General features: G+C 36.6%; 1 protein-coding gene across 4 annotated transcripts in view; it reads right to left on the reverse strand.

Moving 5' to 3' along the window:
- The window catches only part of RBM33 (RNA binding motif protein 33), a 105,644-nt gene that overhangs the window by 46,861 nt on the left and 40,439 nt on the right, over positions 1-18,344 (reverse strand). For all 4 annotated transcript variants that reach the window (XM_010585908.1, XM_010585900.1, XM_010585892.1 and 1 more), the window contains exon 10: positions 15,259-15,317. In XM_010585908.1, the coding sequence (XP_010584210.1) occupies positions 15,259-15,317 (59 nt within the window). The remainder of the gene's footprint in view (positions 1-15,258; positions 15,318-18,344) is intronic.

Raw genomic sequence — 18,344 nt, forward strand, 5'->3', positions numbered from 1 at the left:
GGCACTGCAGTGACCACAGTCTCCTCTGCTTCTTCCAAACTCCACGTATTCTGTCCTGGTCAAGGTAACAGATCCTTATCAGTCTCTCTCCTCACTCCCAGACTTCAGTTTTAGTGTTAGGCTACAAAATACAGGCTTAGGCTACAAAATAAGCAGGCATCTCTGCATCTATGACCAAATTTGTCACCCAGTCTCAAGCATCTTCCCCAATATTAATTCTTTGTTGAATTAGCCTGTTCTGGTCCTGCTTGTTCTTCAGATACATTCTCTCACCCCTATCATGTCTTTCACTCTGCCCGCTGGTTCCTAATCCCAGGATGGATTCAGCTTCCCAGCTCCCTGACTCCAAGCTGGTGGTCTTGTCTTCTGACAGCCAGCCAGGAGCTCCTATTTACCCAACCTTTCTCGCCTGTACACTTAGTCCAGGCAATTTTCTCTCTTTTTCCTGCCAGGGAAGGAGAAGTAAATGAGACCACAGGTTGAAAAAGAACCTTTACTTGTATTTTAAATAAACACTTCTTCATACCAGCTTTCCCTCTCCTGCCAACCTGTACCCTTGTTATTATGCCCAGATCGACCTAATCCCAAAGCAGCCCTGCACTGCAAATGCATGGAAAGTCCTGCTGAATTTCACACAGCTCTCATGTACTGAAACATCCTCAATGCAGCCAAACTCAAATTTTCTTCCTTGAAAAACTGAGCAATAAAAAAAATTCTAAATAACTCATCTGGGCATAACAATGTTTTTCTACTGTTTCAGTCTTGGAATGAAAATATTTGGAAAATTTCAACCAAAACGATTCAAAATGAGGCAGGCAACCAGCACAACATCTTGGTTCAAACTACAGAAGTCTAGTAGTACTACACACACTGAGAAGAGCTTTATATTTCCCATCATAAGGAAACTAAACCCTGATGAAATAAGATTTAGCTAAGTTTTAGAACTGAGTAATACAAGGTTATTTTAGATCTAAGAAAGGTCACACTTTAAAAAAAAAGATATTATAATTTAGTTACAGAAACCAATAACCAGCAAGATATTTTACTGTTAAAAATATAAGCAATACTGATTTCAAGCTCCCTTCAGTACCTATTGTGGTTTAACCCCAGGCAGCAACCAAGCACCGCACAGCTGCTCACTCAAGTCCCTCACAGTGGGATGGGGGAGAGAATCAGCAGGGTAAAAGTGAGAAAACTTGTGGGCTGAGATAAAGACAGTTTAACAGGTAAAGCAAAAGCCACATGCACAACCAAAGCAAAACAAGGAATTCATTCCCCACTTCCCATGGGCAGGCAGGTGTTCAGCCATCTCCAGGACAGCAGGGCTCCAGCACGCCTAACGGGGACTTAGGAAGACAAATGCCATCACTCCGAACGTCCCCAATTCCTTCTGCTTCCCCTAGGCTGAGCATGACGTCCTATGGTCTGGGATAACCCTTGGGTCAGTTGGGGTCAGCTGTCCCAGCTGTGTCCCCTCCCAACTTCTCATGCCCCCCAGTCTGCTCACTGCTGGGGTGAGAAGCAGAAAAGGCCTTGGCTCTGTGTAAGCACTGCTCAGCAGTGATGAAAACATTTCTGTATTATCAACACTGTTTTCAGCACAAATCCAAAACATAGCCCCATACTAGCTACTATGAAGAAAATTAACTCTACCCCAGCCAAAACCAGCACAGTACCAAAGGTGTATTTAAGAAGCTTAATTTAAGAAGTAAATATTTACTGTCTTCTAAATACTTTCACTCATTTTAAGACAAACTGTTACCCAAAAGTCGGTACCCAAAACTCCCAACAAATGCCCACCAAAATACATTGAGAAAATTTTTTTTTGCTCTAGTTTTATTAGTGGTATATTTCATACAAGTATATCCCACAACACAAGTTTGGGTCAAAATAACTACAAAATCAGAGGAGAAGGAAATATGTGAAGTTTGGAACTCTTCCTATTGGCCTAGCATTTTTCCATCCCTTACAGTTAAGAATTCTGGGTCTTTTTCCACTTATTTTTTAAGTAAGATTCCAGTTAAACTTTGAGGCTGAGAAGTTTTTAAAGATAACAAATATTTTCCAATCCTAAAGCAAACCCTCCTTCTCTATTTTGCGTTTAAAGTAACACAAAGATCCTTTTTATAATCCTGCAACGAACATGAGCTATCCCTCACTGTCAGGATTCATTAGTGCTGAAACCATGACCCTTCCCTGCCAGAGCACTTATTCTGCACACAGTGGAACAGAGGGTTGAGTTTTTTGCAACCTGAAAGTTTAAAAAATGGCAAAACTACAGAAGTACAGCTGATATAAATCATACCACAGTAAAGCTGCATGCTATACAGACAATTGAGTATCGCTAAGAAATACCTACTTATTTCATCACTGAACAGCTTTTAAACTTTATGTATATGACATTTTGAAGAACTACTAAAATATGACTGATCACATTTCTTGGCTGATAACCAAAGGCCAATCATGCAAAATTAATTGCAAAGATATTTGTTATTTGCTGAAAAATGAATTCCCAATATTTGCTTCTAAAAAAAAGAAATTAGTTTGATTCTCTTCCCTCTAACATCCATGAAATGAGTGACCTCTACTTTTTTCCTAAACCAGCTTTGCTTCTACTATCACCAAAGAGTGAAAAAAAATTCTGCCCTAAATTACAGTAACATGGGTAGGGGGAAGCTCGTATTTTCAGATTTTACATTGCTGAGATTTTTCTTCTGAAAAACCTTTTAGGACAATTCTAACAGTAATTTGATTGTGTGATGGATTAAGTTCACATACTACATGTGAAACTAAAACTCTAAGGTTCAACTAGAGCTACTACTTCCAGACACAAACTTTTCTTTTTTAAAGAAAATTTGTAAACTATGGTGGATATTTTTCCAAGTTATGAGGTGCTTGTCTATTATTCTGAAATACCATTACTTTTTTTCCCCCATTGATTAGAAATACACTAATACTACAACTTCAACTTTTACTTATGCCAAATTCTAATTGTCATAAAAATAGTACAAAGTAATGTAACAGTTCTTCACTACTTAAAGTTTTTGAGGGTGTTGGGTTTTTTGTTTGGGATTTTTTTTTATTTTTTTTTTTTTTTTGCTTAACAGTAGTTAAACTATAATTCTAGGAGTGGATTATTTTACCATTAGTGTTAAACTCTACATTCAGCAAGTATTTGCTGCTAATAATCCCCAAGTGCCCTCTGGTATTTTGTAGAAATGACCACGCAGAGCTATTTAACTTCAAAAATTAATGAAGAGCAGGTGCAAAAGCCAGTTTTCATAATGGTCTATTTTTGATAAAATAAGCATACTGTAACATAGATGCATAATAAATCTTTATATGCACAGTAGTTACTCCCATTTTTCATGGGTTTGCTATCCGGACAGTTTCAAATTACAACCAAGTATTCAGTACACACATCAACTAAGACTCCCTACAGAAAATAAATTTAACTATTACTTCACCACTATTAAAGCTTTTAGGAAACTTCCCTACTTAACATGTCTCAGAGTCTCCAAAATACCTATTTTCAAGTTAACAGGTTGCAACCTAACAAAAGAGAGAACTGCAAATTCATACGATCAGCCAAGGCTGCATATTTCTACATTTCAGTCCAACATTGGGGCCAACTCTGACACTGGGGGAAAGCACAAAATATTTCTGTGCCTTTCCAGTGAGATCCCACAAGGCTGGTTCACATTCATACAGAAATGGTTACAAGACTGAGATACCAAATGTCCATATGAGAAAGACCCAGCAGAGCACATACCGTAACTTTTTGGAGGAATCTTCTCCCTTTCTCATCATTATTGGATTATACAGTATCATTATTGATTTAGTATCATTAATATTGATTATTTAGTATCATTGTCAGATTGATTACTTAGTAGAAGCACACCAAATTGCAAGGAAAGACTCCTAAAATGGATTTTTTAGCTAGATTTAAAGCTAGTTGCACAAGAGCACAGAATCAGGAAACGGCACAAGACTCAAAGCAGACGTATCCACCATGCCACCGTCTGGCCTTGAAGTCCTTAACCAACCAAGGCGTACCCCTTCACAAAACTGCAACCACTTCAGCACTATAGTTCCTTCTAAACCACTACCTGCAGCCCTGGTGTTAGCGAGTATTTCAAAGACCTGAGAGAGAAACTGTCATTTTAGAAAGCTGGGGGGCTCTTAAACAGCCTCTCACAGCAAGGCTTTGTGGGCTGCAAGGGGACAGAGCTCTGGCCATTCTTTCTTTTCTTCTGTTAAAACCAAGACATGTCAATGCCTAAACACTGAAAGCAAGGTACTGAACATCAAGATTTTTCTTAAACTACCAAAGAAAGCAATTTTTGGTCTCTACTTTTTCCTGGTGTTAAGAACTGTGTTGAACTCTATCATTTAATTTATCCTTGTCTAATTTTACTTTGAATATTCTTACATACCACCTTCTTTTGAATACAAGAACTGAGGTCTAGAAGGAAATTACATTGGAAATAGGGTTCTGTGTGGATTTCCAAAGAGACCACAATCACAGACATTTTAGAAATACTTCAAAGGAGAAGATAACAGCACACTGAAGTGCTACTGACAGGTATTTTACTGTCTTAAATCTTTAATTTTGTGAAGTTTACTCTGACAAAGAAAAAAAAAAGTACCCATTCTTCCTCCCACACACACTATAATTTACAGCACCTCAGATTGACATTTTTATACAAATCAGCATGCCTGCAGATTGTACAATTTCCCCTTTTACTAACTTCCACTATTCAATACAGCCAAGGCATAACTTACACCTTACCAATCACTTTTGGAAAAAAAAATGCAATGCAAACTTGTGTCTACAATTCATTAGAGTTGTGAATAGCTCATTGAACATGACTTTCACACACTCAGGCAATCCCACCTTCTGAAAGAACATGAGATAAGGTTACTTTAATCCTTTCAAAGAACTGCACTATTTTGCCTTCCTTTTATCCCTTTAAATATCCTTCCTAGTTAAGAAATTAACATTCTCTCTCATACAATTCTTACACAAATTGTACTTTTACTTTTCTGCATCTCTTGTTAATTACATGATGTTATCTCCAATAATCTATTCATGAAGCACAGATAACTTTGGTTACCAATAAAGGGGAAAACTTAGCATAAATTGCTTAGCACAAAGTTAATCTTATAAAGCAAGGAATAAAGAGGATCTAACAGCTATTATATGACTTATCAGCTTCTCTAAAAGGGTCACTCTACTTTTTTTTCATGAGACTAATTAAATACCTTAACAATGTCATTGAAACTTCATGAATCTTTCAATAAAATACACCCTGCCTCTACAACATGTTTTCATTTATTAATCTCACTTAAAATGCAAAGAGCTAGGAGAACCCCATTGACAGTTAAGCAGGGCCACTCAGTTAATTCTTCTTATACGGTTTAAATGCAAAGAATAATGACCACTATAACCTATGACAATTAAAACTATTGCCATCTGTCACAAGATGTTAATCCTCTTATTTCAGCAGCTACTAGACTTTTTGAAAAGCTTTCCTAAAATGCCTACCTTCCAGTACAAGGAACTGACTTTTCATCCTCTTGTGTAGGAAGCCTTGCTTCATATATCTTGGACATGGTTCAAAAATTTTCAAGTAGAAATGTATATATCCCACAAACCATGGCTCCTCACATTCAAGTTTCACAGTACTCATCTACTGTGCACAGCATACAGAAAGGGAATGATTCACTGAAATTTTATAATAAAACTTATTTTGGTAATACAGTCTAAATGACTCAGTAGTGTCCCTGTGATGTCTATGACAATCATGTAATTCCATCAAGGTGAACTAAAACCTAGCAAGCACCATGATTTTCCCAATGGATTTAATATTATAAGACGACCTTATCTAAAAATTCATGCCTTAAATACATTTCAATCAAGGACAAAAATTAAAGTTCAGAATGATTGTAAAACTCAGGACAATGATTGTATGCTAACCATACATGACTCTTTTCAAAGCTTCTGGAATATATTTTCTGAGGGGAAAATACAAGGAGATAGCAAGTGCTGGTTCAAGTATGTGGACTGCACAGATCCTAGAATTACAGGCAGATTGAGTCTGAGAGAGGATGGGCTGATATTCTCCTCAACTGAGCCGAGAGTAATTTTTAATATTAAAAATGTACCACATAACTTGGACAAGCTTCTCTTTGATACTACACAACTCCAAGAGATTAGAAAGTGTGTTGGAAGGTTTAGGCACAAGTCCAGGTCATCTGTAAGAGAAATCACCAATGTCCAGTTTCACTGTTTAAGGTCCCAAAACAGAATTCAGCCATCATGGAAAACCAGTACAAGCAAGGAGAGAAAGGCAGGGAATCCCTTATTTAAGCCAATTTATGATCAAATAGCTAAAATAAGGACAGAGGCAATGCAGAAAAAGGATACTCGCAGCATACTGAAACAATCCAAAGTTCAGGAGACTAAAGCTAAAAAATTAGATTCATTGTATATTAAAAGTATCCCTTTTCAGCAAGTTTCAGGGCATCCCCTCTAATACATCAAAAGCAGGGACATATTCATGTTGCAAATGGAGACAAAAATACTCCCGGCTTCAGTGTGTTTCTGTAAGAGAAGCAACAAAGCATAACAGCCCACAAGCAACCAGTTCTACACAGAAGGACTGCTTCACAGATAGGTTTCTTGAACCTCCATCTGCTCTACCATCAAGGTACGTATGTTAGAAAAGGAAAATCTGCAGGACAAGTGGCCCCGTTCAAGAACAATTCTCAGAAAACACTCCTAAATGAAATGCTGGCACAGGAAAGGTATTGTTAACTAAATCCCCACTCTAGCTTTAAATTTCTAACAGTGCTGATGTGCAGAAAAACCATGCTCCCATCCATCTGTTTTGTATGGATGAAGGAAGAGTGTCTCCAGCAAGCAGAGACAGGCTATAATAAGAAATAGTGTGACAGACAAGTTGTAGCAGCCTGCATTGCCCAAAGGAAGAGTAAACCCAAGCCTCTCAAGATTAGAGCACAAACCTAAGTAATTTCTTAAACAGGTGTTTTAAACTAATTTATCGGGAAGGTTCAGTTTCACTTTAGCTTCTAATCTTCTTCAGGGGTGTGGTGTTGAAGAGTGTGTGCTTTTTGTTTGGTGCCCTCTAGCTTTTTAAGATTAAGTACAATACAAATAGAAATTGGAGAAAGAGTATAAGGGACATTAGTGCCATTTAGAATGATGAACTCTTCCTTGAAGTAAGAAAATTTCATAATCATTCTATTTAAAGGCAATAAAAGCCTTCTGCATATTTTTTGTGCTGAAAGCTTACAGTTTTAGTGATGTGTAAAAAATTAGGGATGCAAAAGTTAGGGACTAACAAAATTAATACCTTATCCTGGGACTTAGCAGAGACTACTCCATGGAAATATTATTACAGTGTTTATTTACCTAGTGTATCTTGGTGACCTGCAAGTCACTGACAATTAGAAACAACTCTGAGGTCAGAACTACAATGGATCATGAATATCAAATTCAGGATTTCTGCATTACACTAAGTTTGAAGGTGCAGCTACAGTTAATTTAAAAACAATCTGAGAACCTCATAGATAAATACACGTGACTTGGGGACGATGCTTCCCCCTTCAACAAAAAAATGCTCAGATTGCTACCAAAAAAAAAGTCAAGCAGCAGCCAGCTTTACTCAAAACAAATATTAGAATTGCTGCTAACTGGGACTTTCATCTGTATTAGAAAATGACATTTCAGACCTGACTATTTAGTAGTTAAATACCTGGTTCCTGATTTTTAATTCTGTAAGGAAATCTCATTTTTGAGATGTTTTATACATCTCTGACCTTGCAAACACATTGATACGAGAACTTTACATACCCAGAGCTCCCAATGTGCCTGCAGGTACTAGTCACATGTTGTGTATGAAGGTGTGAATATTTTTTCCTTTTTGGGTATCCTACAGTCAACCCATAATATTCCTCTAAATTACCTCATTTTATTGTAAACAATAGTACGACTTACTGTTTTATAATGAATGAAGCATTTTTTCCTTTCACATTCTAAAGAATTAGCAAGAACTGAACGTGCAGAAGGTGAATAAATACCAGTTTATAGATTTTATTTTTGTATTGTGATGACAGAAATGTACTGAATTATCTTTTAAAAGGACAATTTCTCAGTGAAAATAGCTTAAGAGAACTATACTATCATCTAGGACTCTATAATATTATAATAAATATATTTTAGTTCTCCATTCAGTGTTTAAGCACTAGATTACTCTTACTGCATTGTAGTAGGAAGTCAATTGCATATATTAATTGGATTTCTTTATGAGTCTTGACTTATGCAAAATATCACTTTAACAGTGCCTAGTTAATGGCTACACAGCTATATGCATAATACTTTTTCTTCTTTGCCTCGATAAAAATTTGTGCTTTGCTTACAAGGCTTAAAAAACTTCAAATTTAATACATACAAATATATCAAAAACTATGTACATACCTATATAGATAAATACATATCTACATAAAAACTTTTTTACTGCGAGGGTGACTTGAGCACTGGCAGAGATTGCCCAGGGAGTTCGTAGAATCTCCATCCGTGGAGATACTCAAAAGCCATCTGGACATGGTCCTGGGCAGCCGGCTCTGGGTGGCCCTACTTGAGCAGGGGGGTGGACAAGATGACTTCCAGAGGTCCCTGCCAACCTCAGCCAAACTGTGATTCTGTATTTAACAGGTACTAAAGCTGAGATTGAAGAAAATCTAGCATCATTAACAGAGAAGAAAAAAAAAATTTCTATAACTCTGGTTTCCCTGGCAGTGCTAAAGAGCAATCACTTAACAGAAAGGTAAATGACAGTAACTATGAAACATAAAAGCACAAGTTTTCTGTTTGATTTTAATATCTACAGAGCATGTGCACACTGGAGCTAGCATGACAAGTTAAAGGGTTACTGCATTTAGAAACCATCTATTTCCCTCTTATTTAATAGCTGTTAGCATCGTGTTTAGCTGCTGCTGCTCCTCCTGCAGATGGGAATTCATTGATATGATTAAATTTGATGGTATGATAATGTATGGTAATCGTGATTAATCAGAAGCCCACTAGCAAATGGAGGATGTTGGGTATTATGTCACCTGCATTTTAAACTGCATTCCCTCTATGCCAGCCTGACAATATTTGACAGCTGGAGGGATCTCATGCTGCATCTGCTTGCTACTACTTATAGATCTGATAAGAGAAAGTGCCCATCATTCCTTCACTATCTTAAGTGCTGTAATTATAGGGCTTTGCAGTCAAGTTGTGAAAACAGTGAGTGTTAAAAACGAAAGCTTTTTGCTAGCTGCTGAACAAGCTCTGTCTCACATCTGCAAGGGCTATAATCTGAAAGAAATGTAATTTGATGCAGCAGTCTCGTTCAAACATGATTTGCATGAAATGCTGTATAAAGCACTATCCAAGAAATGTCAATCAACACCACCTGATACCATGTATCCTGTTAAATGAAAACAAAATGCTTTCTACACTACCTGTGATCTGCCACTGCTGCACAGTAATAGAGTGAAAATTTCATTTACTGTTACTCATTATAGTAAAGCCATAGCTAAAGCAGAATAATTGTGAGGAAGTAGGAGAATCATTTTCACAAGTGGCTTTTTATTCGCATTAACAGTTTGTCTCCTACATACATACTGTTGCAAACATGTACTAGTTACTAAATACCATTACTTACAAAATATCAGTTTAAAATGACTGACTGTACTCAGATGCAAGACTGTTTAAATTCTCCTTGCTGTGAGTACTGGAGAATACCAGCCACGACCTTAGTAGGAGTTGCTAAAACCCTTATTCACTTGTAGCAACTTAAGATCGAATTTGAAACAAGGGAAAAAAATTTTACTCCTATTTGCATTTCCCACAACAAACAGCAAACACTATTGCAAGGAGTTTTGTTTTCAAAAGCACTGCAGAAAAATTGCTTCTACGTACTGCAAGAGGTGTTTACATAAAGGCACACCCATAGACCCAGGTACACTGTAATATCCGATAAACTGACCCCAGTTTGCTAAAATGGTGTTGTAGGCTGATCCAAGTCAGCCCAAAGACCACTTTGGGGAAAAAAAGTAAACTGTATTCTAATGTACCTTTTATAATTACTTTGTATAGCACTAACATATTGCTCGTCTAAAAGCAATGTTTCAGGCAAGTGGCAATGAAGGACAGCAATCTGTTTTGAGCAATGACTGGGCACCTGTTCAAAAACCTCTCACAGATTAAAGCATAAAGTGTCTAAAACCAGTGTCTGAATTACAAACAACACTTGAAAGCTCAGAATTCATCAAACTAGAGTTTTCAGAAATGGTGAAAAAACAGAACCAAACCTAATCACAGCATCCATTTAAGACACCACCTGATGTCCTGGAGATGAAGTGGAAGCATGTTGAATGAGAATATAAAAGAAAGTTTACTAAGGTTTTTGCAGTTTAAGGAAAAAAAATAAAAATCAAGTATTCTTTGGGATAAAGATGGTCTGAAAAGAAATTTTAAGGTAAGTTTCGAAAACAAATCATGTCAAAACCCCCTGGAAACTGAAAAGACGTGATGTAGCATATTCACAAGGGCCTGAGGACAAGTCACTCTATTAAAGTCTTATTTTTAAACTGAATAAAACATAAAACTTGTGTTATACAATTCAATTTTTTCAGACTTGAATTCAGCAGTTATCTGAAAGGCACTCAGTGCACTAACTAAGGTGTCCTATCAAATGAGGAAAGCTTTGTGCATTAAAAAATATCAAAACCTTCCCGGCCTACATTAGTCAGACAGACACTAGTGCCACTTCAGACTATTCCTAACTTCAGCTCTGAAACTCAAGTTGACCGAAGTTAATAAAATGTGTCTGTGGGATGGACACCTGCCCAGCTTGTACCATACCCAGGGTGTCACTTTAAGGATAGCAGCTAAATCGGAACTTATCCCAAGTTCCTGAAAATTCTCCTGGCAAAAGGCATACAGCTGTGTTAACAGGCTCTGTGCTCTCTGCAGTGGTTTCAGAGAAGGATCCAGGAAAAGACAGGGGGGCATGGCCTCAGACCTGAGGAATTCCTCTTTTCTGCCTTGAGCAGTGTGAGGCAGGTTCTCCCCAACTTTCTTCTTCACTCCAAATGCCCCACTCCAGGCCAAAATTTGGATGCTGGGGATACCTCATAATTTCTGGCTGAAGAATGTTGACGGTGAAAACCTTTCCTCTGATGGTGAAAACCTTTCCTCTGCCACACTCCATCCCAAAGTGGCCACAACAACACTCATTCCACTTTTATATGCCCTTAAAAAATTGCACACGTGCCGCGTATGAGTATTTCTTCAGTGTTCATTAAGTTAAATAAATGATGTTTGAAGCAAAAAGTCTATAAATTTTTCTTCAGGCAAACACTGAAATATTTCAGACACAGATTATGCTAGTGGACTCACGTAAGGGATGAAAAGATCTGGACCATCAACTTAGCTCCTAGTTTCATATTAAGTGATGATCTGGCCTCTATAATAGTCAGTCAGTACCAGCCTACATACAAAGTGTTTAGAAACACCTCTTCCATTTTCTATTTAATTTATTCTTCCCTTGTTTTACCCCATCCTTCTTCACAGAAAGCAGGAGCTGAATGAGGAATTACCCCAGATAACAAACACTGCTGGACAGGAACCACAATGGTCCCTCTTGTGTAACAAGAAAAACCACAGGCTCCATACCTGCACTGCGACATTCACAAGAATTAATAATTTGGTCAAGAAAACATGTGAAAAGTTCAGAAGACCCATACAACTAGTCTGTGAACAAAGTCTTCTGTCACCTTCCTTTAAACAAACCAGTCTCCAAAGTAGACTGTTATTTGTGACATACCAACTGTGACACTGAGACAGAAACTCAGAAAAAGGCATCTCAACCACTTTAAAGCAAAGGCAGATGACAAAAAGCAAGACCTTCAGGAGGACTCTGCCTAAGAAGTTAACTTAATCTGTTCTTTAAACAGTTTAAAGAAAACACGCGGTTGGCACTTGCACAGTTCCAGGTTAATTCAAATAGCTGGAAAAACATTAGCATCAACTATGCTTGAAGATTGGATTACTGTCATCTACAGCCACTTGAAGAGTACTGTGTAATTTACACTAGCATAGAAGCCTCCACAGAACTAAGGTCTTTAACTCCCAGCTACCACAAGTTCACCACATTTCTCAGCTATAACATGTCTCAGATCCACCACTTATGCAGTCCTAATCAGTTGAATATAGCTCTCAAACATCATTTGCACTAACAACTTCCTTCCTTGATTCAAGATTACTGTAAATGTTAAAATAACTCTAAATAGGGAACACAGATTCATTCCATTATGTCCTTTCTAGTTCTTCCTCTCCAAACATTTCAGGAGGTAAGCTTTAAGTAAGAAATAATTGAACAATGAGCCCTAGCCTGAAATATAAAAATTTAGATTCAAGGTTAAGTGAATTTAATCAGTCCCAACTCCAAGCAGGTTCAATCCTGATCAACATTACCCTGATTTAGTACTACATTATTTCTTATAATTTAGAACTCACACCAACATGCTAACATGCTCATTACAACTTTGTTCAACTCTTCAATTACATCCTTCTGCAGAAGGTTGTAAGAATTAACCATTACATGGTTACAAGTCACTTCATTAGCCCTAAATTAATAACACCTGGTTTCCAATGGATTTATGACTTGCAATTGATTAGCTCTGATTGAAGCTCTTGCCATGTTTGGAGCACACACAGGCTTCTCTGCACTGAGAGGTTTCTCTACTAGATTAAGACAGGAACTCAAGAGGCAATTTTTCCTTCTGTTAGGGTACTAGCCACTCTTAGGTCTCTCCCTTGCAAGAATTTCATTACCTTTAATGTTTCCACCTCTGCCACATTCAATCAAAATAAACCACCCAGTTCAAAGTTAAAAGGGGAAGCAGGCTACAAATATTTAATTCTAACCCCACAGTTTTTTAGAAACAAAGCAAACAGAAAAATCAGTTGACTATTATCCTTTGATTAGACAATCCTAAAACCAAGAGCAAATTCAAGTTATTACATATCCAGAGATTCTTTCTATAATGAGGAAAAGTATGAATGAACTACAGTCTGGAATACTACTTTGATCTTTTTCAAATGGCTTGTCAAAGTTGTCTAACCATTGCTATACTGCTATAAGTCAACATTTATACATAAACAAGAGAATTATAATGGCATAAAGGCATTTGACATGTAACAGAGCAAAAAAGCTAGTTCTGCAAGATAAAACCTTAGTCAGAAAGTAAATTTGTCTGCAGCTCAAGAGCTGCCATACTACATTTAATAAAACAAACATGAGATATGTACACAGTGACACTTAATTCCTAATCCTAACATGACTGATAACCTATGCAAAATTTATAAAGTACTTCATAAGGGAAGTCCATGTTATACCCATTTTGTAACTCAGTGAGTCATGAAAAGATTAAGTAACTTTCTCAGGGTCATATAGCAGGTTACAAGCTGAAGCAAAAAAAACCCCATACCCACTCAGGGCAACCAAATCACAGTACGGGATCCTCCTAGTTAAGCTAGCCCCCCTCCTCTTTTTTCATAAAGAATTACACTGACTCTTTGCTAGTGCATTGCTTACATAAAAAGGCAGCAAGCAGTTAAGTATTTTCCTTCAGGCAAAAGGAGCAAAGTCCTACCAAAAATGTTCAATCTATTTTATTCCCTTTTAAAAACTGTTGCATACAAGATAAGCTAGGTTTGCAGTACTTCTCAACTTGCAAAACCAAAAGTGAACAGAATTAAAATCTAATTTCACAGTCAATTTAAAAAAATTAATTTCCAATTTTTCTACACTGATGTAAACACACTTCAAAGGTGTCATTTACAATGCCTTTACAGATATTCCTTGTCCTCCAATTTCTTTTCCATCCCAAATTGTGTTTATTGGCAAAGCAACTTAGGGTCAAAGGAAAACAAATGCAATGTTTTCATAAAAAACAATGTGAATTACTTTTAAAAATGTTAACAAGGTCTCCACACAATACTAAAGGCTGCTGAAGAAAACTATTTCCTCTGAAATCTGCAGTATTTTTTAATAGAAAAACATCTCCAGTTAAAGCATTGATGATAAAATTACATAACATGAATGTACTTAATGAAACTAGTTTTACTGCTTAACCTTTTTATACTTCACAGAAGAAACATGGCAATTTAAAAACTCAGTTACTGTACAAAATATGGACATCACAATTCGTAAGCTAGATGTCCTGTAGGAAAAATATTCTGCATCAAAACCAACCAGGTATGCATACGGCAATCAAAAGTCACAGCAGGTTTCTGAAATCTGCTTCTTTCAAGAATACATCTGATCTCTATGCAAGCAATTTACTCTGTGATACTACACAGATGTTCACAGACATCTACTTTCCTCCTTCAACACTGCACACATTAACAGAGGATAATTTTTGTGTGTTTTATGTATTTGGGAAATATCATATATGTGTCTTTATTTGAAAATATTTAACACAATATCGCACAAACTATTTTTTCTTTTGCTTACTTTGATACTCTGCAAACCACCTGAACTAAAAATTTAAGACAACAAAACTGTGAAATGATGAGAAAAGGTCTAGAAGCACGCATTCTCTCCATTTGCAAAATTAAAAAAAATTATCAAGTGAAATTAGCCTAGTGAAGCAACTAAGTGCCTTGTTTGTTTTAGAAGTTAGAAACATAAGAGAAAGCAAGGTCATGCAACACCATTCCCATTTTTTATATAAAAAAACATAAGAGCATTTAAATGCCTAAAGTAATGATAAAAATGATTGCTGATTTTTACAATAAATATATATTACTGCTTTTTAAGCTTAGGGATTATTTCAAATAGCCTTTTATTATATCAAATAAAATAAGGATTCTATTTATACAGAAAGAGTCAAGTAATAAAATGAAGCCCATATTCCTTAAGACAAGATGCATTCATGCCTCTCTCACTGGAGAGACTGGTTCAACAATTTTACAGTTAAACAGAATTAATTCTACTCTCAGAAATCCATTGACCTTAAGCTTTTAACAAACATTTTCAACTGCAGAGTGTATTGTCAATATTTACAAATCCTTAAAATTATATTTCACTAGAACAGCTTTTATTTGCTATATTAATATTTCCTTGCAAATGTATGCTTATCCATATCAGAGAAGAAGAAACAGCTGCTACTCACAGGAAATCTCTGGGGTCCTACAGCAGGTCTTGGCTGGGCTGGAACTGGCAGCAAGGGCACTGAAACAAGAAGCACCTTTTAACACCATTTGTTTTACCTAACAGTTGTTGCTGTTATTTCCAAAAGCAGTTGCAATAAGAAGCCATGATTAAAATCTGCTACGTTTACCCTTACATGTCAGTTCCTACAATTAACTTTAAGCAACCATTCTCTCCCCTGCAACATGCAACAGGGCAATTGGGATTCTTCTAGTTAATTTATATAATTTAATTCTGCATTTTCCAGAATTAAATTGCTCCTTGTTGAAGGAAGGAAAACTAGAATACTTATTCAGTCAAAGACATCTCTTAGACAAAGCTGACAGAGACTCTAACAATTTCATGTTTCAAATAGAAGGATACATAATTAACTCGCCTTCTCAACTTCACACCCCTCAAGATTTCCTAGGTATCTCCCAGTCTCACTGCCAACCTCTCACAATAAGCATGGGCATAAGAGACTATCTGGTATAAATCACTGTTCATAGAACGGGCAGTGGCAATTAACAGCAAGCAAAAACTACTTAATCTGGCCTTGCCACTGTAACTGTATATGCAACTGATCACTGTTTGTGTAATCACAGAACTGCTGATCTCAGATGAAAGACTGCTATTTCATAAAGAGACACCATGGAGAATTAGGAGACCCTCTTCCTGAAAAATAACCTCCAAAATTAGTATTCTGGGGGGATTAACATGGGTGACTTGTCCACACAACTGCATTTCAAAAGACTAGTCACAAAAAAATATCTCCCAAAACATTCACTTAATATTATGGCATAACGCATCTACAGCTGGATCACCTTGGGGACTGAATCTATATTTGAATCACCAGTACAAAGTGTAATGACAGGTTTCCCATTTTCCAGTGCACTTTTTATTTCCTCTGCATTTTCTGAGTGGTTAAAAATACAAATGTTTCAATGTTAAGCAAAAGGCCTAGAGAACTAAAACAAAGCATTTCAAACAGCACTAAATGTGTTTGCTCACCTACTAAAAACTTCTAGCAAGGTTGTTTTTCTTCAGGTTTTTTTTTAGCACTTCTAAAACCTACAGGGAAACATTTCCCACAGAGGGCTAAACATCAACTTTGTAGTCAACTACTGTATTACACTTCAGAGCAGGAAAGATAACAAATGCAGCTAGTTTAAGGGAGAAGTTGGGTGCATTTCCCAGTGCAGGAGTTTGCTAAGATGCCTCAAAAATCCCTTTTTGCTTGGTAACTGAGGCACAAGAACTAATGCATCAGTGGTTATTTTTAGTTCATGTCCATGTCTGGCATCCATCCACTTTTGTTAAGTACTTGTGGTTTACTAGTTCAGGGACTGGCGGAGTAAACTAATTGCACCAGTCTTTCAGCACCAAAGGACTGCATGAAAACTTTGTATTAGGTTACACCAGAAAATTACTTGAATAGTCTCATCTTGGCTTCTAATGAACATCTGTCAATATCAAACAGCCATAGCCACCTGGAAAAATTGACAGGGTGCTCTTGACAGACCTAGGACTAAAATAGCTCAGGTATTACAGGTCAGAGAGTCACTGAGAAAAATCGCATAAGGTGGGAAATGCAGAGAAATGTCAACTGAACAGGACACTTGTGTCTATTTCAGTATACTGCCTCTGGCAGTAGCATATATAGAGATAGATATTTATATATTTTAAGCAAATGAATTAATACTCATGAAAGGTAGTAGTTCAAACTCTGTGCCCTTTCAATTCTTGGACACTTGCTGAAGCAGCAAAGAAGTCTCAAATAAGCATTCATTTTCCTGATGTCAAATATTCCATAGGTTTGAAAAGTATGTTTCAAAAATAATACACAGCATGTTGTTAGACACTATTTTAAGAAGATTAAATTGCTTTGGCTGTAAATTCCAATGCTATACATGAAAAGATGAAGAAGCAATTCCCATATTGATTATTTAGGAGAATTATAATGTAATTTTTCCCAAGACACCAAACAGTTTTTAAAAGGTAAATGGCATACTCATCTGCCGAGCTGCCACATAAACTGCTCATTAGTTCATGTCAATTTTGACAGCACCACAGTATCTTTGAAATACTTATTTGTGGTATAAACATTAAGTGAAAAAAACCTCAATACCTACTATCACAGGTTGAATTAGTATTTTCATAGTACATCTATGTACAGTCCTCCAGCATTCGTAAATTGATCATACTCAAATTTGGACATGCATTACAGCCAAAAATTACTACTTACAACTAAAAACTAATTTACAGAATAAGAAAAAGTAAAGAGAAAACTATATGACAAGCAAGCAACTAAAAGACACGGGATTCAAATGCCACAAAAGGCACAACTGAACGCCAACTGAACAGTATCTACAGCAGGTATGTGCAGAGGTTCACGTAACTGTTTCAGGGGTTTTGATAGATGGAGTCCTTCTTAATCATTTATGAAGCTTCAAAGACTAAAAATAGTAGAAATTTGTTTGAAACAAAACTGACTTGAAAGTAACTTTTTTTGAACCAAGATTCAAAGCTGGACAGGGAGATGGTGGCCACTGTAAGAGATCTGCCTTTGAGACATCAAAGGAATAAGCCAATGATAGGATTATTCAAGAGTGCTTCAACTCACTTTCAGGCTGAAGTAGCTGGCTACTAGAGCTTTTATACATGCTATTTTATTCACATGAAAACTTCATAACAATTTACAGGAGGTTTGAGTCTATTTTAGAAAATACTGATATACACAATGCATTTCAAGACTAACTCAAACCAAAAAGATGTTGAGAAAGTATATTTTTATGATTTGCGGTTAGAAAAAGTATCCCTGGTGCTGACAATTAGAAGTATGTGAGCTTAATCCTGCCATAAAATTAGAGAGGAAAAAATGCCAGCCTACACTAAAACATGACAGCACACCATTAAAATTACCAGAACCGAAGTGTGCATATCATGCACTTGCAGATATGGCATTTTTAGCTTCCAGGCATCACATTTTCAACAACAGAATCCCAATAAACGTTGCACCTATCTGACTGTATTCTCTAACGTGCAAAACCCCTCACGTATCTGGAAAAA

Source organism: Haliaeetus leucocephalus, unplaced genomic scaffold, assembly GCF_000737465.1.
Source record: "Haliaeetus leucocephalus isolate CR32 unplaced genomic scaffold, Haliaeetus_leucocephalus-4.0 Scaffold0, whole genome shotgun sequence".
Taxonomy (NCBI): Eukaryota; Metazoa; Chordata; class Aves; order Accipitriformes; family Accipitridae; genus Haliaeetus; species Haliaeetus leucocephalus.